Raw genomic sequence first — 18,655 nt, forward strand, 5'->3', positions numbered from 1 at the left:
GTCAAGTGTAATTGGCAATGTTTGGGGTGGTGATGGGGGCTCTTGGAAAGCACTTTGGGGATTGATAGAGTATGGTGGAGAGCACATGGACAGCAATCTGGGGTCAAATGAGGGTGTTTTGGATACATACTAGGTGATTCAGAAGTAATGTTTGGGGCTGGGAATGTAGCTCAGTGGTAGTTTGCATTCCAGAGGCACTGGGTTCCATTCACAGCACTGCAAAAAAAATGCTGTTTGGAAGCTAGTAGTTTTGGGGCTGATTGCAGTTAGTTTGGGGGGAACAACTTGCAGGTACTGGAGGGTAGTTTATTGGTACAGTTTGAGTATCCACGGAAAGGTGGATTGGAGGTACTGCTTGAGATCAATAGAAGTAGCTTGCAGATACAATTTAGAGAACTGTGGAAGGTGGTTTGAAAGTTGAAATTAAGAGGTAAATAGAGTGATTGGGGAATTGGGTCCCTTGGGAGGGATCTATGAGTAATTTTTTGATGCAATTTTGATATCCATGGAGGGTAATTTAGAGTTATACCTTGGAGTCAACATAGTGTGCTTTGGATACAGCTCAAAGGTCCTTAGAGTGGTTTATTGGTGCAGTTTGGGTGTTCATGAAGGGTGGAATGGAGAGACTGCTTGGGATTAATATTACTTTGGGGATATAATTTGGTGGATGATGAAGGGTGGTTTGGGGTGAATTTGGGGAAAGGCACAGAAGGTCGATGGGGAGTTTAGAGGTGTATTGATGGCTTACAGAAAGCAGTTTGGGGTACTGCTTGGGGATCTGTGAAAGGAGACTAGTGGTGAGGGGCGCCAGTCTGCTTACTGAAGGGGCGTGGCCTGGGCAGGGGCGGGCATGGCTGCCCTCGAGAAAGCGTGTGCGCACGCGCTCCCAGTTTGTTCGCTCCTGGCGCTCCCAGGGCAGGAAAATCGAAGACCCGAGCTGGCGCCTGCGCACTTCGTCTCCGCCGCTGCTGTGGTCTCGCGCCCCACTCCCCAGTTTTCCCCAGGCTCGAGCTCAGCAGCGGAGGTGGCGGTGCTGCCGGGAGCGGATGCACCGAGTTAAAGGTGGGGGTTGGGGGTCCACAGCCTGCAGAGGGGCCAGCACACCTTTCCCATCCTCGGGGCGCCCCCCATCTTGCCCCCACGGCTAACGGTCGCGGGGCCGAATGCGGCCCACCAGAAGGGCGCGGAAGGGGTGTAGGCGCGTGTCCAGGGACTAGCAGGGCTCAGCGAGGGAGGGGCGCGCCCACTATCCCTGCTGGCCTACACCGACCCCGCCTACACCGCGGTGCAAGGACCCTAGGTGAGTAACAACCCCCTCTAGGGGAAGAAGGGAGGGGACAGGGTGGGGTGATGGCCTGGAAATGCAGGCAAGAATGTACCTGCGTGTACACTCACGACCTCTGACCTTATGATATCACCCCTGACCCCTGTCTGACCTCTTTTTTCAACCCCGGACCCCTGCCAACCTTGGTCTTAGGACCTTCAGTTAGATCCCTGACCTAATCATATTCTGGCCTGCTGTGATCCTTAACCCTTGCTTTGTCCCCCCTTAATCCAGTATCACCCCCAAACCCTTGCAGATTTTTCCTCAGGATCCTTGGTCTGACCCTAGGTCCTTGTCTGACCATGTCCTGTATCTCATCTTGCCCTGTCTTGATACCCAGCTGACCCTAGTTTATGTCTGGTTGCTTGGATCTGTGTGTTCCCAAAACGCTTATCAGGTGTCTGAAACTCTTCCATTTGTGATCTGTCTTCCTAACCCCAATCTGATCCAGTTCTATCCTGATTCCTGGCCCCTTATTTCTGTACTTTCTCCCCACCCTGTACTATCCCTCTGGTCTGTTTCCCACCTCCTGATCTCCCTCTTGGCCCACCACTTTTAAACATCCCCCTATGTCTCCTACCTGTCCCTGTCCCCAACCCTTTCCTGTTTTTCCCTCTTTTTTTTTTTTTGGTCCCATCTCTACCTCTTTCCTATCCTCATTGTGTCCTGGTCTTTTCCTGTTCCTGATCTCCCTTATGAACCTGCCCTTTTTTCCCTTTTTTCCCTCCCTTGACAGGCTTAACCCATCCAAGTCATGTCTTCTTGGATGCTGTTCTACACTGACTTTCACCCTGCCTTGCTGTTTTGTCTTCTTGTACTTTTTCTCCTGTCCTGAACCTCACTCCATCCTCTGGCCAATGTCCTGGCTCATTCCCTGTCCTGCCTCTTTTTTTTTAAGCAGTACTGGGAATTGAACCCAGTGGTGCTCTACCACTGAACTACATCCTCCAGCCCTTAATTTTTTTTATATCTTTATTTTGTTTGTTTAGTTTTTGTGGTGCTGGGGATCGAACCCAGTGCCTCACACTTGCTAGGCAAGTGCTCTACCACTGAGCCACCACCCTAGCCCTCCAGCCCTTAATTTTGAAACAGGATCTTACTAAGTTGCCCAGGCTGTCCTTGAACTTGTGATCCTCCTGTCTCTGTCTACTGAGTTGCTGGGCCATTGTGCCTGGCCCCGTTCTGCTTAGTGATCTCTATCCTGTATCCCCTGTACTCCTTCCTTTCCTGTTCTTTTATCCTATTCCCAATCTTTTTTTTTTTTTTTTCAGAGTAGAAATTAGAAGTTTATTAAAGGACAGCAGAAAAGACTTCTCCTGGAGGAAGAAGGGGACCCAAGAGGTGGAATCCCCCTATTCCCAATCTAACACTACTTTTCTACCCCTTACCATGCCCTTCCATCCTATTCAGGTCTTCCTCCTTTCTAACATCTACTTCCCCTCCCTTCTGAGTCCAGTACATTATACCCTGCCCCTGAACTTGAAGGTTCCATTGTTCCCAGGGTTTTTAAAGTATACTCCAAATGCTGAAGAGCAAGCAGTACTGTGAGCTCTGTGTGGTTGATGGGATTTTTGTATGTGATCTCTCCCTCCCTCATCTCCTCTCCAGTGATCTCCAATAGAGCTTGCATTTCTCTTCCTGCAGGAGGGCATGGAAATCTTCCTATGTCCCCTGCCCTCCCTAAGTGTGAAAAACACCCTAAATTATTCAGTGACTCTCTGGGAGTCAAGAGGTGCAGGTCAGGTTTCCAGCCTTACTATGTCCAGGGCTGTCACTAGTTGGGGGGAGGCAGGGAGATTGAGAACATATGTGGGGTAGGGGCCTAGAGTATGTATGAATCTTCTAGGTCACATTACCCGCCTTTCCTGATTTTTTTGGAGAGGGTACCAGAGGTTGAACTCAGGGGTACCCAACCTCTGAGCCACATCCTCAGCCCTCTTTTGTATTTTATTTAGAGACAGGGTCTTACTGAGTTGTTTTTTTTTTTTTTTTTTTTAAAGATAGAGTGAGAGAGGGAGGGAGAGAGAGAGAGAGAGAGAGAGAGAATTTTAATATTTATTTTTTAGTTTTCGGCAGACACAACATCTTTGTTTGTATGTGGTGCTGAGGATCGAACCCGGGCCGCACGCATGCCAGGCGAGCGCGCTACCGCTTGAGCCACATCCCCAGCCCCCTTACTGAGTTGTTTAGTGCCTCGCTTTTGCTGAGGCTGGCTTTGAACTCGTGATCATCTTGTCTCAGCCTCCTGAGCTACTGGGATTACAGGCATGTGCTACTACACCTGACCCCTTCCCTGTTCTTGATCCTAGGTGTGTAATCCCTGCTTTTCTGGCTGGAGAAAAGTCTATTGTAGGTCAGAGGCTTGGTGGGGGTAGGTTGGAGGTTGGGGTTTATACACTTCTCTCCTGGTGGTAAACAATAAAAATTTGGGTGCTAAGTCCATCCCACCTCTGTGGGACCAGTGTGTGTGTGTGTGTGCACGTGCACGCTTTGGGGGTAGGGGGAATGCAGGCTGTCACTGGATGTTAGAATCAGGCCCATCTAAGTGGGTGTGGTTGCACACACCTGTAGTCCCAACTATTCAGGAGGCTGAGACAGGAGAATCACTTGGGCCAAGGAGTTTGTAGCCAGCTGGGCAACACAGCATGATAGTCTCAAAAAAAGTATTTTTAGTTGTTCCAAAGGAAATGAAATATTTACGTCTATACTTAAAAAATATTTACAGAATCTGTTTGCTTGAAAATTATGAAGTGGTAAGACAATAAGCTAAGGAAGGCTTTAAAAGAGTCAATAGATTGGATCCCTCAACATAGAAAAGCTATCAATTTACAGGTTTAATAATTTTTTTTTGATACCAGGGATTGAACTCAGGGGCACTCGAACACTGAGCCACATCCCCAGCCCTATTTTTGTAATTATAATTTAGAGACAGGGTCTCACTGAGTTGCTTAGCACCTTGTGGTTGCTGAAGCTTGTTTTGAACTCGCAATCCTCCTGTCTCAGCCTCCCGAGATGCTGGGATTATAGGCGTGCACCACTGCACCCAGTTTACAGGTTTAATAAATTTTTGTTAAAGTCCTAAAAAAAAAAAAAACAGAAAAAGAATCAGGCCATCCAGTAGTAACAATTACAACAATAACGTGAGATTCCTTTGCTATGTGAATATTCTTGATTTTAAGGATGGATAGGGTGAATAGTGAGATGGTAATGTGTTATTCACTTATTCCTGCATTTCTTATAGAGTAGTGAATTTGAATGATGAATATCAGACCCATCTTATTTATTCAAGACATTTCTCCAAATCTGTCAATAACAACTAGTTGTTCTTCACTGTCCCAATCTATTTAGTGTCTGAGTTCTGAGTCAGGAAGATTTCTTGGAGTTCAGACAGTGAAACCTAACTGAAGGTACTTTGTGGTCCCATCTTACATAGTGAGAAGTGAAAGTTCAGATAATCAGGGATAATGACTCCAACTCAAAAGGTATTCAGGAAGGGCATGGTGGCGCACGCCTGTAGTCCCAATAGCTTGGGAGGCTGAGGCAAGAGGATCACAAGTTCAAAGCCAGCCTCAACAATTTAGTGAGGTCCTCTGCAACTTAGCAAGAGCCTATCTCAAAATAAAATATATAAAAAGGGCTAGGGATGTGGCTCAGTGGTTAAGTGCCCCTTAAATGGGTTCAATCCCTAGTATCAAAAAAAAAAAAAAAATCCAGGGGCTGAGGATATGGGTTTGTGGTAGAGTGTTTGCCTAGCATGCACAAGACACTGGGTTCTGTCCCCAGCACAGTTTAAAAAATTTCAATTCCTATATTTGATAGTGAGAGTTCCAACAATTTATCTGAATGTATTTGGTTTCTGCATTTTTACTTTGGTACCTGGGATTGAACCTAGGGATGTTCTACCATTGAATTATACCCCCAGCTCTTTTTTTTTTTTAATTTTGAAACAGGGTCTTGCTAAGTTGCCCAGAGTGGCCTTGAATTCCTCAGCCTGGAATTATAGGTGTGCCCCATGGCGTCCTTGTTTCCTGAATTTTTAATTTTTAATGTTGAGTTGAGGGAGAGGTTGGAGATTAGGGAAAACAGCCCTGTTTCAAAAAATGTCTGGTTTGGCAAGTAGGGAGGGTTTGGAGGCTGAGGGATACTAGCTGTCTTTGAAATGCATCTGAATATATTTATATCCTGATTTTGGATAGTGAGAGTTCAGACAGCTTATCAGAGAGAAAATAGGTCTGTTTCAAATTTATCCAGTGAGGTTGAGAGACACCGGCTGCATCTCAAAAAACAAAACAAAACAACAACAACAAAAAAACCCCACAACCCAGTCCAGATATATCTGTTTGATTCCTGAGTTCTTTGGGGAGGAATACTTGTGATTATGACAGCCATCATAACTGAGCACTTACGGTAGTCTATTAACTGATTTAATGCTCACAACAGCTCTGTGTGCACTACATACTGTTCTCATCATCCCCATTTAACAAATGAGAACATTGAGGCACAGAGACATTAAGTGAGTTGTCTAAGCCGGCATACAATAGTAAATGACAGAGCTGGGTCAAATCCCACATCTACAACTTATTAGCTGTGTAGTATCCATGGGAGACTCAGGACCCACTGGAGTAGGGCTGAGAGTTTGGGCCATCTTCCAGGCTGTTAAAAATCATCAGAGCGGGGCTGGGGTTGTGGCTCATGGTAGAGTGCTTGCCTAGCATGTATGAGGCACTGGGTTGGATTCTCAGCACCACACATAAGTAAATGAATAAAATAAAGGTCCATTGATATCTAAAAAAAAATTTTTAAAAAATCATCAGAGCAATGATATGTGTGGGTGACTCTGCCCTACTTGTCTAAATGGCCAAGGAGGTCCAGCTACCTACTCCTCTCCACTTCCCTGCACCCCAATCCATCAATGGATGAGTTTATTATTGTTATTACCAGTCATTAATGATGTGGTGAGTTTCCTTGCACTTTGAAATACCTTCCAGAGTTCCTTTGGCCTTTATTATCTTTATACTCACCTTTTACCCATTTTATAGATGAGGGAACCTAAGCCTTGAGATTCAATCTGCATTGCCAGCCTCAGTCTCTTGTCCCTGTTGGCTCTGATTTTATATACATCTCACTTCCTACCGTCCTAACATTCTTGGTGGCCCGCAAGAGGTGGCAGAGGCCATGGCCAAGAAAACACTCCCCACTAACACCGAGCTAGTTGCCCACCTTTCTGTTGTCCGACTCCACCAGCTCTGGGCAGAGAAGGAGGGAAGAAGGGGGAAGTAATGAAAGGGGCCTTTGTGTGCCACACCGGAAATCTCACACCCAGGAAGAAAGGTGGGCAGGGATGGCAGGAGGCCTTAATAGCATGTGACAAAGGGAACTCTCTTGCTTGGCACACCTGCCAAAATAGGGAGAGAGCATTCCTCACACTCTGCTCTTTCATGTTGTAGCAGGGCTGCTGCAGGGACCTGGGTTAGGTTTGGGCCTTGAGGTCACAGAGCAGACGATCCCATATGGAGCACAGGATGTGTGGTGTGCGCTGGGACAGGCCCAGAGCCCATGTGGTGTTGTCCTTACATTGTAGGGACTTGGAACCCTCAATTTCCTTGTCTGGCATGAAGCCTGACTCCTGTCCAGAAATGGCAAGAGGAAGAAATGAAGGAGACCCAGCAAGGATGTGAAGAAGCCTGAACCTCCTTCCTACTCCTCCTCCTTCAGGAGCAACCTCTGCCTGCCTTCAGACCCAAGATTCTGATTCTACCTGCTTTTTTTGGCGGGGGAGGTGAATACTAGGGATTTAATCCAGGGGTGATTTACCACTGAGCTATATCCCTGGCCATTTTTTGTTAAATATTTTTAAAATATATTTTTAGTAGTAGATGAACACAATACCTTTATTTTATTTATTTATTCTTATGTGGTGCTGAGGATCCAACCCAGTGCCTCACATGTGCTAGGTAAGCATACTACCACTGAGCCACAACTCCAGCCCCGCCCCAGCCCTTTTTTCTTTTTTTATTTTGAGACAAGGTCTCACTAAGTTTCTGAGGCTGGCCTTGAATTTATGATTCTCCTGTCTGAGCCTCCTGCACTGCTGGGATTACAGGCAAAGGTCCCCTCCCCCACTCCACCTGCTCTTGTGGGTAGTGATCTGTATCAGGCCTCTTCACCTCTCTGAGCTTCAGCTTCCACATAAGTACAATGGCTCTGAGAAGGTAGGCCTATTACATTCTTCCATGTTTGTAGGACATAAATTATTGTGGTTGGTTTACTAGGATTACTTCTTCTGGACCTGTGGAAGGCTGTAGGGTCTTGAGATCTGGCCTCTTAGAAAGGTTGACTTCCTCTGTCCCCAACTTGGAAATTTACCCCAATGAATTACTCCAAGGACTTCTCCCACCCCACCTTGCCCTAGGAGGAAGGGCAGGGGCCTTGGGAATGTGATACATACTCCTAAGAGACACAAATTTGGTGTAACACCTGAGCCTCCAATCTGTTTTACAGTTCCCCAGTCCTCTGGTCCCCCAACCCCAAGGCGCTACCATCAGCAGGCAGGCTCTAGTCCTCTGGAAATCTGGGCAGCATGAGAGGCAGTGTGTATTCCAAGACTCTTAGCTCTTCTTTCCCAGGTCTCTACTTAAGTATCTGAGGTGAGGGGGGGTATTCCAAATTCTCTACTTGGCCATGCAGGGCACTGTGAAGGGACTAGGCCCTGAGGCTGCCCTCCAGGGATAGCCCTAGCGCTAATGGTAGACAGGCAAGGGTTAAAAGGTGTGGGCCGGCCCAGTTCCTGGCCAGGTAGGCTGGGCCATTACCTAGTGGGAGGCAGCCAAGGCATCCGCCACTGTTGCTCACTGCCACTGCCAGCCGATTGAGACAACTATTTTTTTTTTTCTGAGGTACCCGAAGCTACCCCACAGCACTCTCTGACATTGGTGAGCACCTGGGAGTAGTGGGCCCAGGGGTGGGGGGGATGAGAGCATTAGGAACCGGGGTATGGTGTACTAAAGTTCCCTTCAGAAGAGAGCCAGGTCTGTGGGAGAGGTACACCAACAATGTGGGGTGGGGCTAGGGGGGTGTTCAGCACAGAAGGAGGGCCTGAGAATCACAAAATGTCCTACTTCCTTTCCTGGGACAAAGTAATTTGGGGCCGGAAATGGACGAAATGGACAGGGGAAGGATGGGGGAGAAGACACATGAGTTCCCCTTCTCCACTCCCCTTAACTTCCTCTCTTCCTTTCCTCCCTGCCAGAGTAGCTTCTGTCCTTCTGCAACCCAAGGCCAATGCTTCTGAGAAGCCAGACTGAGCTGTTTGAAAAACCATTGTCTAGACACCTGCCTGCCCACTCCCTGTTTGTTCACCTAGAGTGGAGAAAGCTGGCACAGGGGGACTCAGGGGGCAATTCAGACTTTGAGAATGTTCCAGGGGTGTCAGTGTGTGGAAATGGGGGGTCTTGGTGACAGTGTTGGGGTGCCACCCCGGTGAGGTGTCTTGGTTGTAAACAGTCATTACAGCCAGGAATTTCTCGGCTGTGGTGTCAGAAGGGCAGACCTGAAAAACCTGCTGGGCCCGCCTCTGGGTGTGGGGGGTGCCTTCTGCAGCTCTCTTGCTGCAGCCCATCCCTGTGACAGGATGTCAGGACAGGGTCATGGGGTCATCAGTGGAGGTCCCAGGAGCCCGTGTGGGGACACGCTGGGGAGGAGATTGCTCAAATCCCTTTTCTACCATCTCTGGATAGGGACTTGGCAGCCCTAGGTTTCCAGGCAAGAGTGCAGAGGACATGTGAGTGGAGGCAAAGATTTTGGAGCCAGGTGTGGGGCGTTGACCCTGTGTCTAGCCTGCCCAGTGACCCCATGACTCATACCCTAGCTATGTCCCTGAGGTCAGGTCGACAGGGTAGAGTCAGGGTTCCTGTGTGGACCCTGTGTTGATTTCTAAGATGCTCTGAGCTCCCAGAGAAGGGAGGATTGAGGTAGCCCCATGTGAAATGTGGGGCCACTCATAGTGAATGGAGTAAATGGGCCTATGTGGGGAGGAGTTGTGTTCCTTTGGTTGTGTTCCTTTTGAGATGGAAGAAGGTTCAGGGGAGCCTGGGAAAATTTCCCAAATCCAAATGGGACTTGGGTAAAGTAGGAACTCTAGGAGCCAAGGGGCAAAGAGAAGTTGAATTGGGACATCAAGGAAACCCTGCCATTCTGGGAAGGGTCATACCTTAGATGGGTAGCCATGTGAGGGCCTCTGCAAAGTACATGCTGTGTCTGGATTTTTCCCCCTTTTTGGTACTGGGGATTGAACCCAGGGGAGCTTAACCATCACATCCCCAGACCTTTTAATTTTTTTAAAATTTTGAGACAGGGTCTCACTAAGTTGCTGAGGCTGGCTTTGAACTTGTTATCCTCCTGCCTCAGCCTCCCGAGCTGTTGGCATTATAGGTGTGTGCCACCTGTACCCAGCTTTCATTTTTATTTTGAGACCAGGGTCACACTATGTTGCTTAGGATCTCTCTAAGTTGCTGAGGCTGGCCTCAAACTTGTGTTCCTCCTGTCTCAGCCTCCTGAGTTGCTTGGATTATAGGCATGTTCCACCCCACCTGGCTGTGCCTGGATTTATAAAACGACTCTAGAGATTGACCTCATACCTGATGTTGAGGACAGGGCACAGCTGCTTTAAGACAGTGATACAGACCCTATGGGGCTGATAGGAGGACAACAGAGAATCCAGGAGCAACTTATAGGCAGCTTGGCCATACCCCACAATATAGAGATGGGTAAGGGGCTTGTACCCCTGCCTCTTTGGTTGCCTGGGTCTTCCCTTGGCTACCAGATCCACAAGCTCTGGATTTCAGGGTAGGTGGAGATGGGAACTCTGTGGCCCCATGAGGCCCTCCCAGTCACCTGTCATGAAGGTTAGGCCAGGTGGTGGGAGGTGATGTAACCCTGCTGCCCAGCTGGGACCAAGCAGGGTGTGGGAGGGAGAGAGCAAAGTCTAGAGGAGAGGATGAGGGAGGGCTGGTAGCTGGCCAAGGCAGACTTCATGGTCCATCAGGGTTTCTGGGCACAGAGAAAACAGGTGGCTTGTTATGTGGTTATGGACTTCACTTCTCACAAATCTCTGCAAGGTGACCTCCATATGCTAGTCTCAGACTAACCTGTGGTGGAGAGAGGGGATGGAGGGACCTTGGGCTAGGTGAATATTCCTTGTTACACGAGGGCTACAGGATGGAATTAGGACAGGTATGGACCCACAAATCTGGACTTGAACCCTAGCTTGGCTCCCTCAGCTTTCATTCACTCATTTACTCAGTCAGCCAACAGACATTCATGAGGCACTTGCTGTACAAACCTCAGTGGTTAGGGTGCTAGAGATACTGATTTAATAGTATCTCCTGATTCAACATGCCTCATGGAGGTACAGGGGAGGCACAGTCTCTTGTTGGACAGCAATTGTTAAGTGATATTTAAGCCCCAGAATTATAAATGAGAAATGGGGCCGGGTGGGTAGGAAGTTTAAAACAGCACTCCAGATGGCCATAGCCTGGGCAAAGGCCCCTATGTGGCTTGCTGGACCAGGCAGTTTATGATAAAGTTGGTGGGGTTAGAACAGCCTTAGTGGTGGAGAGTGTAGGGCCAGGGAAATGGGCCTGGGGTATGTCCTTGACTGTGGGCAAGTTATTCACCTCTCTACCTTCCTCTCCTCACCTCTAACATGGGGTAATAATAATCAGAGAACTCCTATCCCCAGCTAGTTGTGAAGATTCAGTGTGACATAGTAGGCAACTCTTCCAGGCAGCCGGTGCTTTATAAGTGCCAACTAGTGTGATATTTGATTGAATCTTTACCATCATTTCTCTCTCTCTAGGCAAGACTCCCGGCTGTGGCCCATGGGCCTCTGAGGAGGCGTAAGTCTGCCCAGCTTCCCACTTGCTGTGTTCCCACTCAATGGGAAGGGAACCAAGGTACCAGGGTAGTGTGGGTCCAGTCATTGACACAGAATCAAAGGCCAGGCCAGGCAGGTGGGTGGGGCCCAGGGCACTTTGTATTCCCAGCTGGAGTGTGGGAAGCTGAGTTGGGCTGGGTACCGGAGTATCATGGGATGTGCTTTCTTAATGGCTCCTGTGTGTCACTGCTAGGCCTTGTCCACCATCAGCCACGGCCTCCTGACAACACCAGGATGGAAGTTAAAGGTCAGCTGATCAGCTCTCCTACCTTCAATGCCTCAGGTTGGTGGCTGGTTTCCCCCTCTTGCGGCCTCTTCCCCTGCTCTCCATCACCACCTGTCTGTTTGGGAAAGGTTGGTACCTGGCCCCACAACTGCTTCAGGATTGCCCAGTTGTCCCATTGATCTTTGTTTTTTCTGTCCAGCTGCCCTTTTTGGAGAGGCTGCCCCCCAGGTGAAGTCAGAGCGTCTGAGGGGACTGCTTGACCGGCAGCGGGCCCTGCAAGAGGCCCTGAGCCTGAAACTTCAAGAACTCCGAAAAGTGTGTCTCCAGGAGGCGGTAAGAGTTTGGCCTGAGGGGTGTCAAGTGGGAGGGGGTGAGGGGCTGGGACCCCTAGATAGACAGACTGTGGTGGAAATTGCTAAACCACTAATCTGGACTGTAGGTCACCCTCTGTCTTCTCAAAGCTCAACTGAGATTTCTTAGAATCAGTGAAATATGGTGATACAGGCCTACAGTCTCTTGTCTACCCTTTAAACCCTCCAGATCCTCAACAAACAAACAAATATAAACAAACTGGAGCTCAGCAGTAGAGTGCTTGCCTACTAGCATGTGCCAGGTGCTGGGTTTGATCCTCAGCACCACATAAAAATAAATAAATAAAATAAAGGTATTATGCCCATCTATAATAGAGAGAGAGAGAGAGAGAGAGAGAGAGAAAGAAAGAAAAATTTTTAAAAAGGCTGTGTCCAAAATTTGGTAGCAAGGCCTACTCTGAATCTGTCATGGGGTGATTTCTAGGTTTGATTTATCCTTCTTATTGTGAATGCCCTCATAGCTTGCTAGAAACCTTGAAGGGAGTGTTTTTAATATGCAATATATAGAATGTGTTGCCTTTGTAAAAACTAAAAGCTTCTGGACTATAAAGCAGGCTACCCAGCCTCCCACGCACATACCTCAGGGATTTGGGCTATTGAGGGGATGAGAGTCTACACTGCCCACCACCTTGGTGGAGATCTTGGGAGAAGGAAGAAAAACAATGTGTGGGATGCTGAGAAGGGCCAAGCTCCTTGGAGGACTTCTGTACCTTCTGGGATCATCACTGCTTTACTCCATCTCCCTAACTAACCTTTGGTAGTCTCTCTCCCTCCCCGGCCCCTCCAGGAGCTGACTGGCCAGCTGCCCCCTGAGTGCCCACTGGAACCTGGCGAACGGCCCCAGTTAGTGCGCCGTCGGCCCCCTGCAGCCCGTGCCTACCCTCCACTGCATCCTAATCCAGCACATCACTCCTTGTGCCCTGTTGAGGTGAGCAGATGGGTGTGGAAAGTAAGATGGTGAGGGGAAGTAACAGCGCCAGGCTTGGGATGGGGAGGAGGTTGTGGCCAGGGGAGAGAGAGGCTAAGATAAGAAGGGAAAAATCTTCAGGAGTTGGATTCTTGGAACAATGCTAGTCCCTACGTCTTTCAGGACAGGTTAGCCACTTTCAAAAGACAACAGGCCCTACCCCTCATCAATATGGACCCCTCTGCCAGAGAATGCTTAAGCTTCACCCCTAGGCAAATTGGTCTGCCCACAGGAAGAGCAAACTGCACTTCCAGTATAGATGGGCTCCTCCACTCTCTGGCCCCTGTGCCTGGCAATTTCTAACATTTGGTTCTCTCCTACCCATCTTGGGTCCCGTAGGAGCTGGAACGGGAAGTGTCGGTGCAGCAGCAGATTGCAGCCGCTGCCCGACGCTTGGCCCTAGCCCCTGAGCTGAGTGGTGAACAGCGGCGACGCAGGCGCCAGGTACAGGCGGATGCACTGAGGAGGCTGCATGAGTTGGAGGAGCAGCTGGGGGATGTCCGGGCCCGCCTTGGCCTCCCAGTTCTCCCTCCCCAGCCACTGCCGCTGTCTGCAGGGGCACTTATCACCACCCAGGGAGTCTGCCTGGGCACACGCCTAGCTCAGCTCAGCCAAGGTGAGCCAGGCCTCAGCACCCTACCAGTGAGAATGGGAAAATGGGCCAGGAAGGGACTCTTTTAAGTAATGGAAGTGGTAGGGGTGGCATGGATGAGCAGCCAGTGAAGCCCAGAATTTAAGGGAGCCACTGAATGAGAAGAATTAGAAACTGACTCACAGGTAAGGGCAGGCCCTAGGGGACTGAGCACTAGACACCAGGAAAGTGAAGACCCAGCCTGTGGTGGTCATGCATTCGGATAAAGGTGGATTCTTGGGAGAGGGAACAGGGTGAGATGGTATACTCCAGAAGGTGAGCTAAGCAGAGAGCCCATTCAGTGGTGTAAGGGGTTGGTACCCAGGTCTTGGAGTGATAGGCCTGGTTCTCCCCCTTCTCACCTGTAGAAGATGTAGTTCTGCACTCGGAGAGCAGCTCCCTGTCAGAGTCTGGGGCCAGCCATGATAATGGTGAGGACTCCTATTCCCCAAACCTGCCCACAGTTCCCTTTTCTGTCTCCTCAGCCCATCCTGTTGCTCAGACCCTTACTTGTTTAGCTCCTCCTTAGCCATGCCCCATCTGGTTGTACCACCCCCCATTTTAGCTTCATCATATCCCTCACCCCCTCAGCCCAAGGATCTACTTTTCAGCCTCTTCCTTACCCATTTTACCCCACCTCTCCCCTTATTTCTTTAGCTTGCTTAATTATGTCCTAGCTCTTGCCCTTTCCTTACTTCTCTAGTCCCTCCCTGTTGCTTCGCCCCAGTCCATACTGCCTCTTCTGACCTCTAATTGAATTATACCCCATTCTCTCCTTCCATCCAGAGGAACCCCGTGGCTGCTTCTCTCTGGCAGAGCGCCCCTCACCACCAAAGGCTTGGGACCAGCTGCGAGCAGTATCTGGGGGGAGCCCTGAGCGACGAACCCCATGGAAACCACCTCCTTCAGATCTTTATGGGGATCTGAAGAGCCGGAGGAACTCTGTGGCCAGCCCCACCAGGTGAGGATGAACCTCTTCCCCTGCCTTCCCCAGGAGCCAGGAATGGAATCCTGAGCCTGGGCTGGCAAGAGGGCCTGCTGGTGGGTACAGTCTCTAACCTGGGCCCCGACCTGGGCCTGCCCGTCTCTGTCTAGCCCCACACGCTCGCTGCCCAGGAGTGCCTCCAGTTTTGAGGGGCGAAGTGTGCCTGCCACCCCTGTCCTCACCCGGGGCACTGGCCCCCAGCTCTGCAAGTAAGGGGACTCTGAGGGAGGGTCTGAGGATCAGAGAAGGGAACTGTTAGTTTTAACTGGAAGTGTTAAGAAATTATCAAAATGTGGGGGCATGGGCAACTGGGTTTAAAAGGTGAATAGGAGTTGTCTTGGAGAACAGGGTGGGAATTGGGGGCAGAGGCACAGATGCTTGAGTATGTTTCTTTTTCCTGTATCTTCTCATCTCTGAATCCTTGTGTCCTTATTTGTGAAACAGGCACAGTGACATCTGCCTTTGAGAGACACAGGCATAATAATTTCTGGGCAACATGTCCTGGGTGCCTATACTGTCTGCTAGTAATCAGTGTTTTGTGTGATATCAACTCATTTAATCATCACAAGTTCCCTCTGAGAGCTGTGGTCTTGTCATTCCTGTTTTACAGATGAGGCACAGAGGGTTAGTTAATGAGCTGGTTAGTAAACTGAAATCCTGGTGTTTGAACCCAGGCAATCTTGACTCTGGAGTCTGTGCTTTTAATCACTATACTATATACTCTTTGTTTTGTCTGGTTTGGTTTGGTTTGGTACTGGGGATAGAATCCAAGGATACTACCACTGAACTACATCCCCAGACCTTACTTTTCATTTTGAGACAGGGTCTTACTAAGTTGCTGAGGCTGGCTTTGAACTTGTGATCCTCCTGCCTCAGCCTCCCAAGCCACTGGGATTACAAGCATGTGCCGCCACGCCTGGTTTATTCTATTGTTTCTTAAACAGTAGGTACTTATTAAGTACCTACTTTCCCAGGTTGCAAACAAAACCAAATCCCTCTGTTTTTGAGGCCTGTGTTCTGTGCATGGTGGCTGTTGGGATGATTGTTTTGGGCAGTTCATAAACATGGTGGTGCAGAGTTTAGGCAGGTCTTAAATTCCAGGCCTAAGGACTAGGACTTGGTCCTGAAAGTAGTGAGGGTTAGGGTTAGGGTTAGGGGATAAGGAAGAACGCTCTGTTTGACTGCTCCTCTGCTAATATTTTCTCCCCAGCCCTATACATATTTGCATCTCCCTTAGTGTTAACTGCCCTTTTTGTCTATACATTTCCAACCCCAGGGGCCCCCAGTCTGGGACCAAATTTCAGCTGTCCTTCCTAACACCTTCATGCATCCAATTTCTGGTCCTGGGCCCATTTTAGAGATATGCAAGTGGAGGCTCAGAAAGAGATGGTGTGGGGAGGGCATTCAAACCCCTTGCCTGATATTTTTTGACCGTACTCCCATTACCCTCACCTCTGCACCCCAGGCCCGAAGGCCTCCATTCTCGACAGTGGTCCGGCAGCCAAGACTCCCAGATGGGCTTCCCCCGGGCGGACCCTGCCTCAGATCGCGCCTCCCTCTTCGCAGCTCGCACTCGCCGCAGCAACAGCTCTGAGGCCCTGCTGGTGGACCGGGCTGCTGCTGGGGGAGCTGGCTCTCCGCCTGCCCCTCTGGCTCCCCCTGCCACTGGCCCACCAGTCTGCAAGAGCAGTGAGGTGCTGTATGAGCGCCCCCAACCAACCCCTGCCTTCTCCTCTCGCACAGCAGGGCCCCCAGACCCTCCCCGGGCCGCCAGGCCTAGCTCAGCTGCCCCTGCTTCCCGTGGAGCCCCCCGGCTCCCACCTGTGTGTGGGGACTTCCTCTTGGACTATTCCTTGGACCGAGGCCTGCCCCGCAGTGGCGGCGGGGCAGGCTGGGGGGAGCTGCTGCCTGCAGCTGAGGTCCCAGGACCACTCTCCCGCCGGGATGGGCTCCTCGCCATGCTCCCTGGCCCACCACCCATGTATGCAGCTGATGGCAGCAGCCCCCTCCTCCGCAGCAAGGACCCCCACACCCGTGCCACCCGTACCAAGCCCTGTGGCCTGCCCCTGGAAGCTGCTGAGGGTCCAGAGGTGCATTCAAACCCTCTGCTATGGATGCCCCCACCCACCCGGATCCCCCCGACGGGTGAGCGCAGTGGCCACAAGAACCTTGCCCTGGAGGGGCTGCGGGACTGGTACATCCGGAACTCGGGACTGGCCATGGGGCCCCAGCGCCGGCCTATGCTCCCTCACGTGGGCCCACCACACCCACCCTTCCTTCATGCCCGCTGCTATGAGGTGGGCCAGGCGCTGTATGGGGGCCCCAGCCAGGCTCCGCTCCCGCACTCGAGGAGTTTCACGGCACCCCCTGTTTCCAGCAGGTATGGGGGGTGCTTTTACTGATGGGTAGGGGTCTCTTGAGGCAATTGGTGAAGATATCCAGGCCAGGGATCAGCTAGTCATGATTGCTAATGACTGGGACCACAAGGAAACTAGCTGCAGTGTTGACACCGGTCATTTCCAGGTGTGACCTGCACTAGGCCTTGAGGTCCTGGTAGAGGGGGATCCTGGGCACTGGTAGCAGTTCCTTACCAAGTCCTAGAAGGAGTTTAATGTTTTAACCAGTGCATGTTGGCTGGAAATGAGCCTTGAAGCCAGGGTGCTGGGAGGAAGGGACGTCATGTGCCCTCACCTTTCTCTTCCTCTTTTCTCCATGCCCCATGCTCGGGAGCATAAAGGTGCTTTTCTGTGCCTGCCTCCACCTCTTTAACGAGACTCTTTTCCTCTTTCTTTCTGTGTCTTGTCTGTCTTTTCCTCTCTCTTCTCTGTCTTCCCCACCCTGTCCTCCGGATTCCTGCTGTCCCCTTCTAAAGATACTACGCGGACTTCCTGTACCCCCCGGAGCTGAACGCTCGTTTAAGTGACCTGACGCTAGAGGGGGACCAGTCTTCCAGTTCTGACCCCCAGACCCCAGGGACACTGGTCTGACCCCTTCTGATATGCCCCTTGTTGGTCTGGGCATGGCTCTAGTCCTGGGAGCACAGAGCCGACCTCGCTGAGCCCTGGGATGTGGTTGCTCTCACTCCTGGGAGGGGCGCCAACCTGATCTTCCAAGGCCCCTGGCTCCCCATGGGCCCGGGAAGGTGTCTAATACCCTGCTTCTCTCACACTGTGCTGGGGACTGGGGGACCTCAGCCAGCTTCAAGGAGAGTGAATGATGTAATGGGGATTCCAATCCCCTTCCTCCATTTCTGTTTACAGTTGTGATTTAGTATTCACTGTCTTTGCCCAATATTAGGCATTTTATAAAAGGGAAACTGTGAGCTCGTCCTGGTTGGGTTCATTCCTGTTCCCCTGCCCAACCTGTTCTGTTCAGGTCCGCTGCCCCCTCCATAATGGACCATATAGGGTCTTAGGACCCTTTTGGGGGGTAGTCAGGAGACTCTGTTGTGAACAGAACTCCCTGCCACTCCCCAAACCAGGGCAGTTTGGATTTCTGCCCACATTTGGAAGGATTAAATTCTGGGTGGGGTGCCCTATCCCTCTCTGTGCTGATCATTCCCAATCAGGAGGCCCTGTAGGAGGCTAACAAGGGGCAGAGCCATTCAGTATATTGCATCCTGGGATGCTGTGGTGGTTGAACCTGGCATCTGGTAGATGCCAGTACAATCCTCAGGTGACGTCTGGCCACAGGCCACGTCACATCCTCCTTGGCTTTCCTTCAATTCAACACTTTTTAAACAAATCCATACAATCTGTGTTTTCTATGATACCTGTCTGTGACTTTCTGGAGCTGGGGGTTCCCCTACCCCCTTTACCTAGTGTTAAAATTTTTCTTTTTGTACCAGTGGATCTGGGCCCAAGACACTACCCACACTGGAAGGGGATTTCTATAATAAATGTGTAAACTGAACCTTGTGTTGCTTCTCTAGTCTGCTTTGCCTTGGGGCCCACACCTCTCATTAATACATTTTTACAGGAAGAAAAATACCGGATAGCCTGCAACAGTGTCATCTGTTTTGGCTTGCTTTGTGATGTGGGACAACTTTGCCTGTCTGGTCTAAGATTCCTAGACCACCTCAAACAGGAAATTTTTTTAGGTACTGGGGATTGAACCCAGAATATTCTACCAATGAGCTACATCCCCAGTCCTTTTTTTTTTTTTTTTTTTTTTTTTACTTTGAGACAAGGTCTTGCCAAGTTACCAAGCTAGCCTCA

At 50.2% G+C, this 18,655-nt stretch overlaps 1 protein-coding gene across 9 annotated transcripts; it reads left to right on the forward strand.

The window, feature by feature from the left end:
• Positions 1-888: 888 nt before the first annotated feature.
• Positions 889-18,350, forward strand: Ccdc120 (coiled-coil domain containing 120). 9 transcript variants are annotated; one of them, XM_058578694.1, is made up of 13 exons: positions 889-1,300; positions 6,906-7,103; positions 8,221-8,256; positions 11,181-11,277; positions 11,452-11,541; positions 11,684-11,817; positions 12,643-12,783; positions 13,162-13,438; positions 13,822-13,884; positions 14,240-14,414; positions 14,549-14,647; positions 15,904-16,818; positions 17,311-18,350. In XM_058578694.1, the coding sequence occupies exons 5-13, from the start codon at positions 11,493-11,495 to the stop codon at positions 17,423-17,425; spliced, it is 1,968 nt and encodes a 655-aa protein (XP_058434677.1). In that variant the 5' UTR covers positions 889-1,300; positions 6,906-7,103; positions 8,221-8,256; positions 11,181-11,277; positions 11,452-11,492; the 3' UTR covers positions 17,426-18,350. The 9 variants fall into 9 exon arrangements, with proteins under 9 accessions (XP_058434677.1, XP_058434680.1, XP_058434679.1 ...); XM_058578697.1 differs by having other exon boundaries at positions 11,181-11,220; XM_058578696.1 differs by lacking the exon at positions 8,221-8,256.
• Positions 18,351-18,655: the final 305 nt, after the last annotated feature.

This window comes from Marmota monax, unplaced genomic scaffold (genome assembly GCF_021218885.2).
Source record: "Marmota monax isolate L192 unplaced genomic scaffold, Marmota_monax_Labrador192_F-V1.1 WCK01_AAM20220418_F8-fsc00170, whole genome shotgun sequence".
In the NCBI taxonomy this organism is placed as follows: domain Eukaryota; kingdom Metazoa; phylum Chordata; class Mammalia; order Rodentia; family Sciuridae; genus Marmota; species Marmota monax.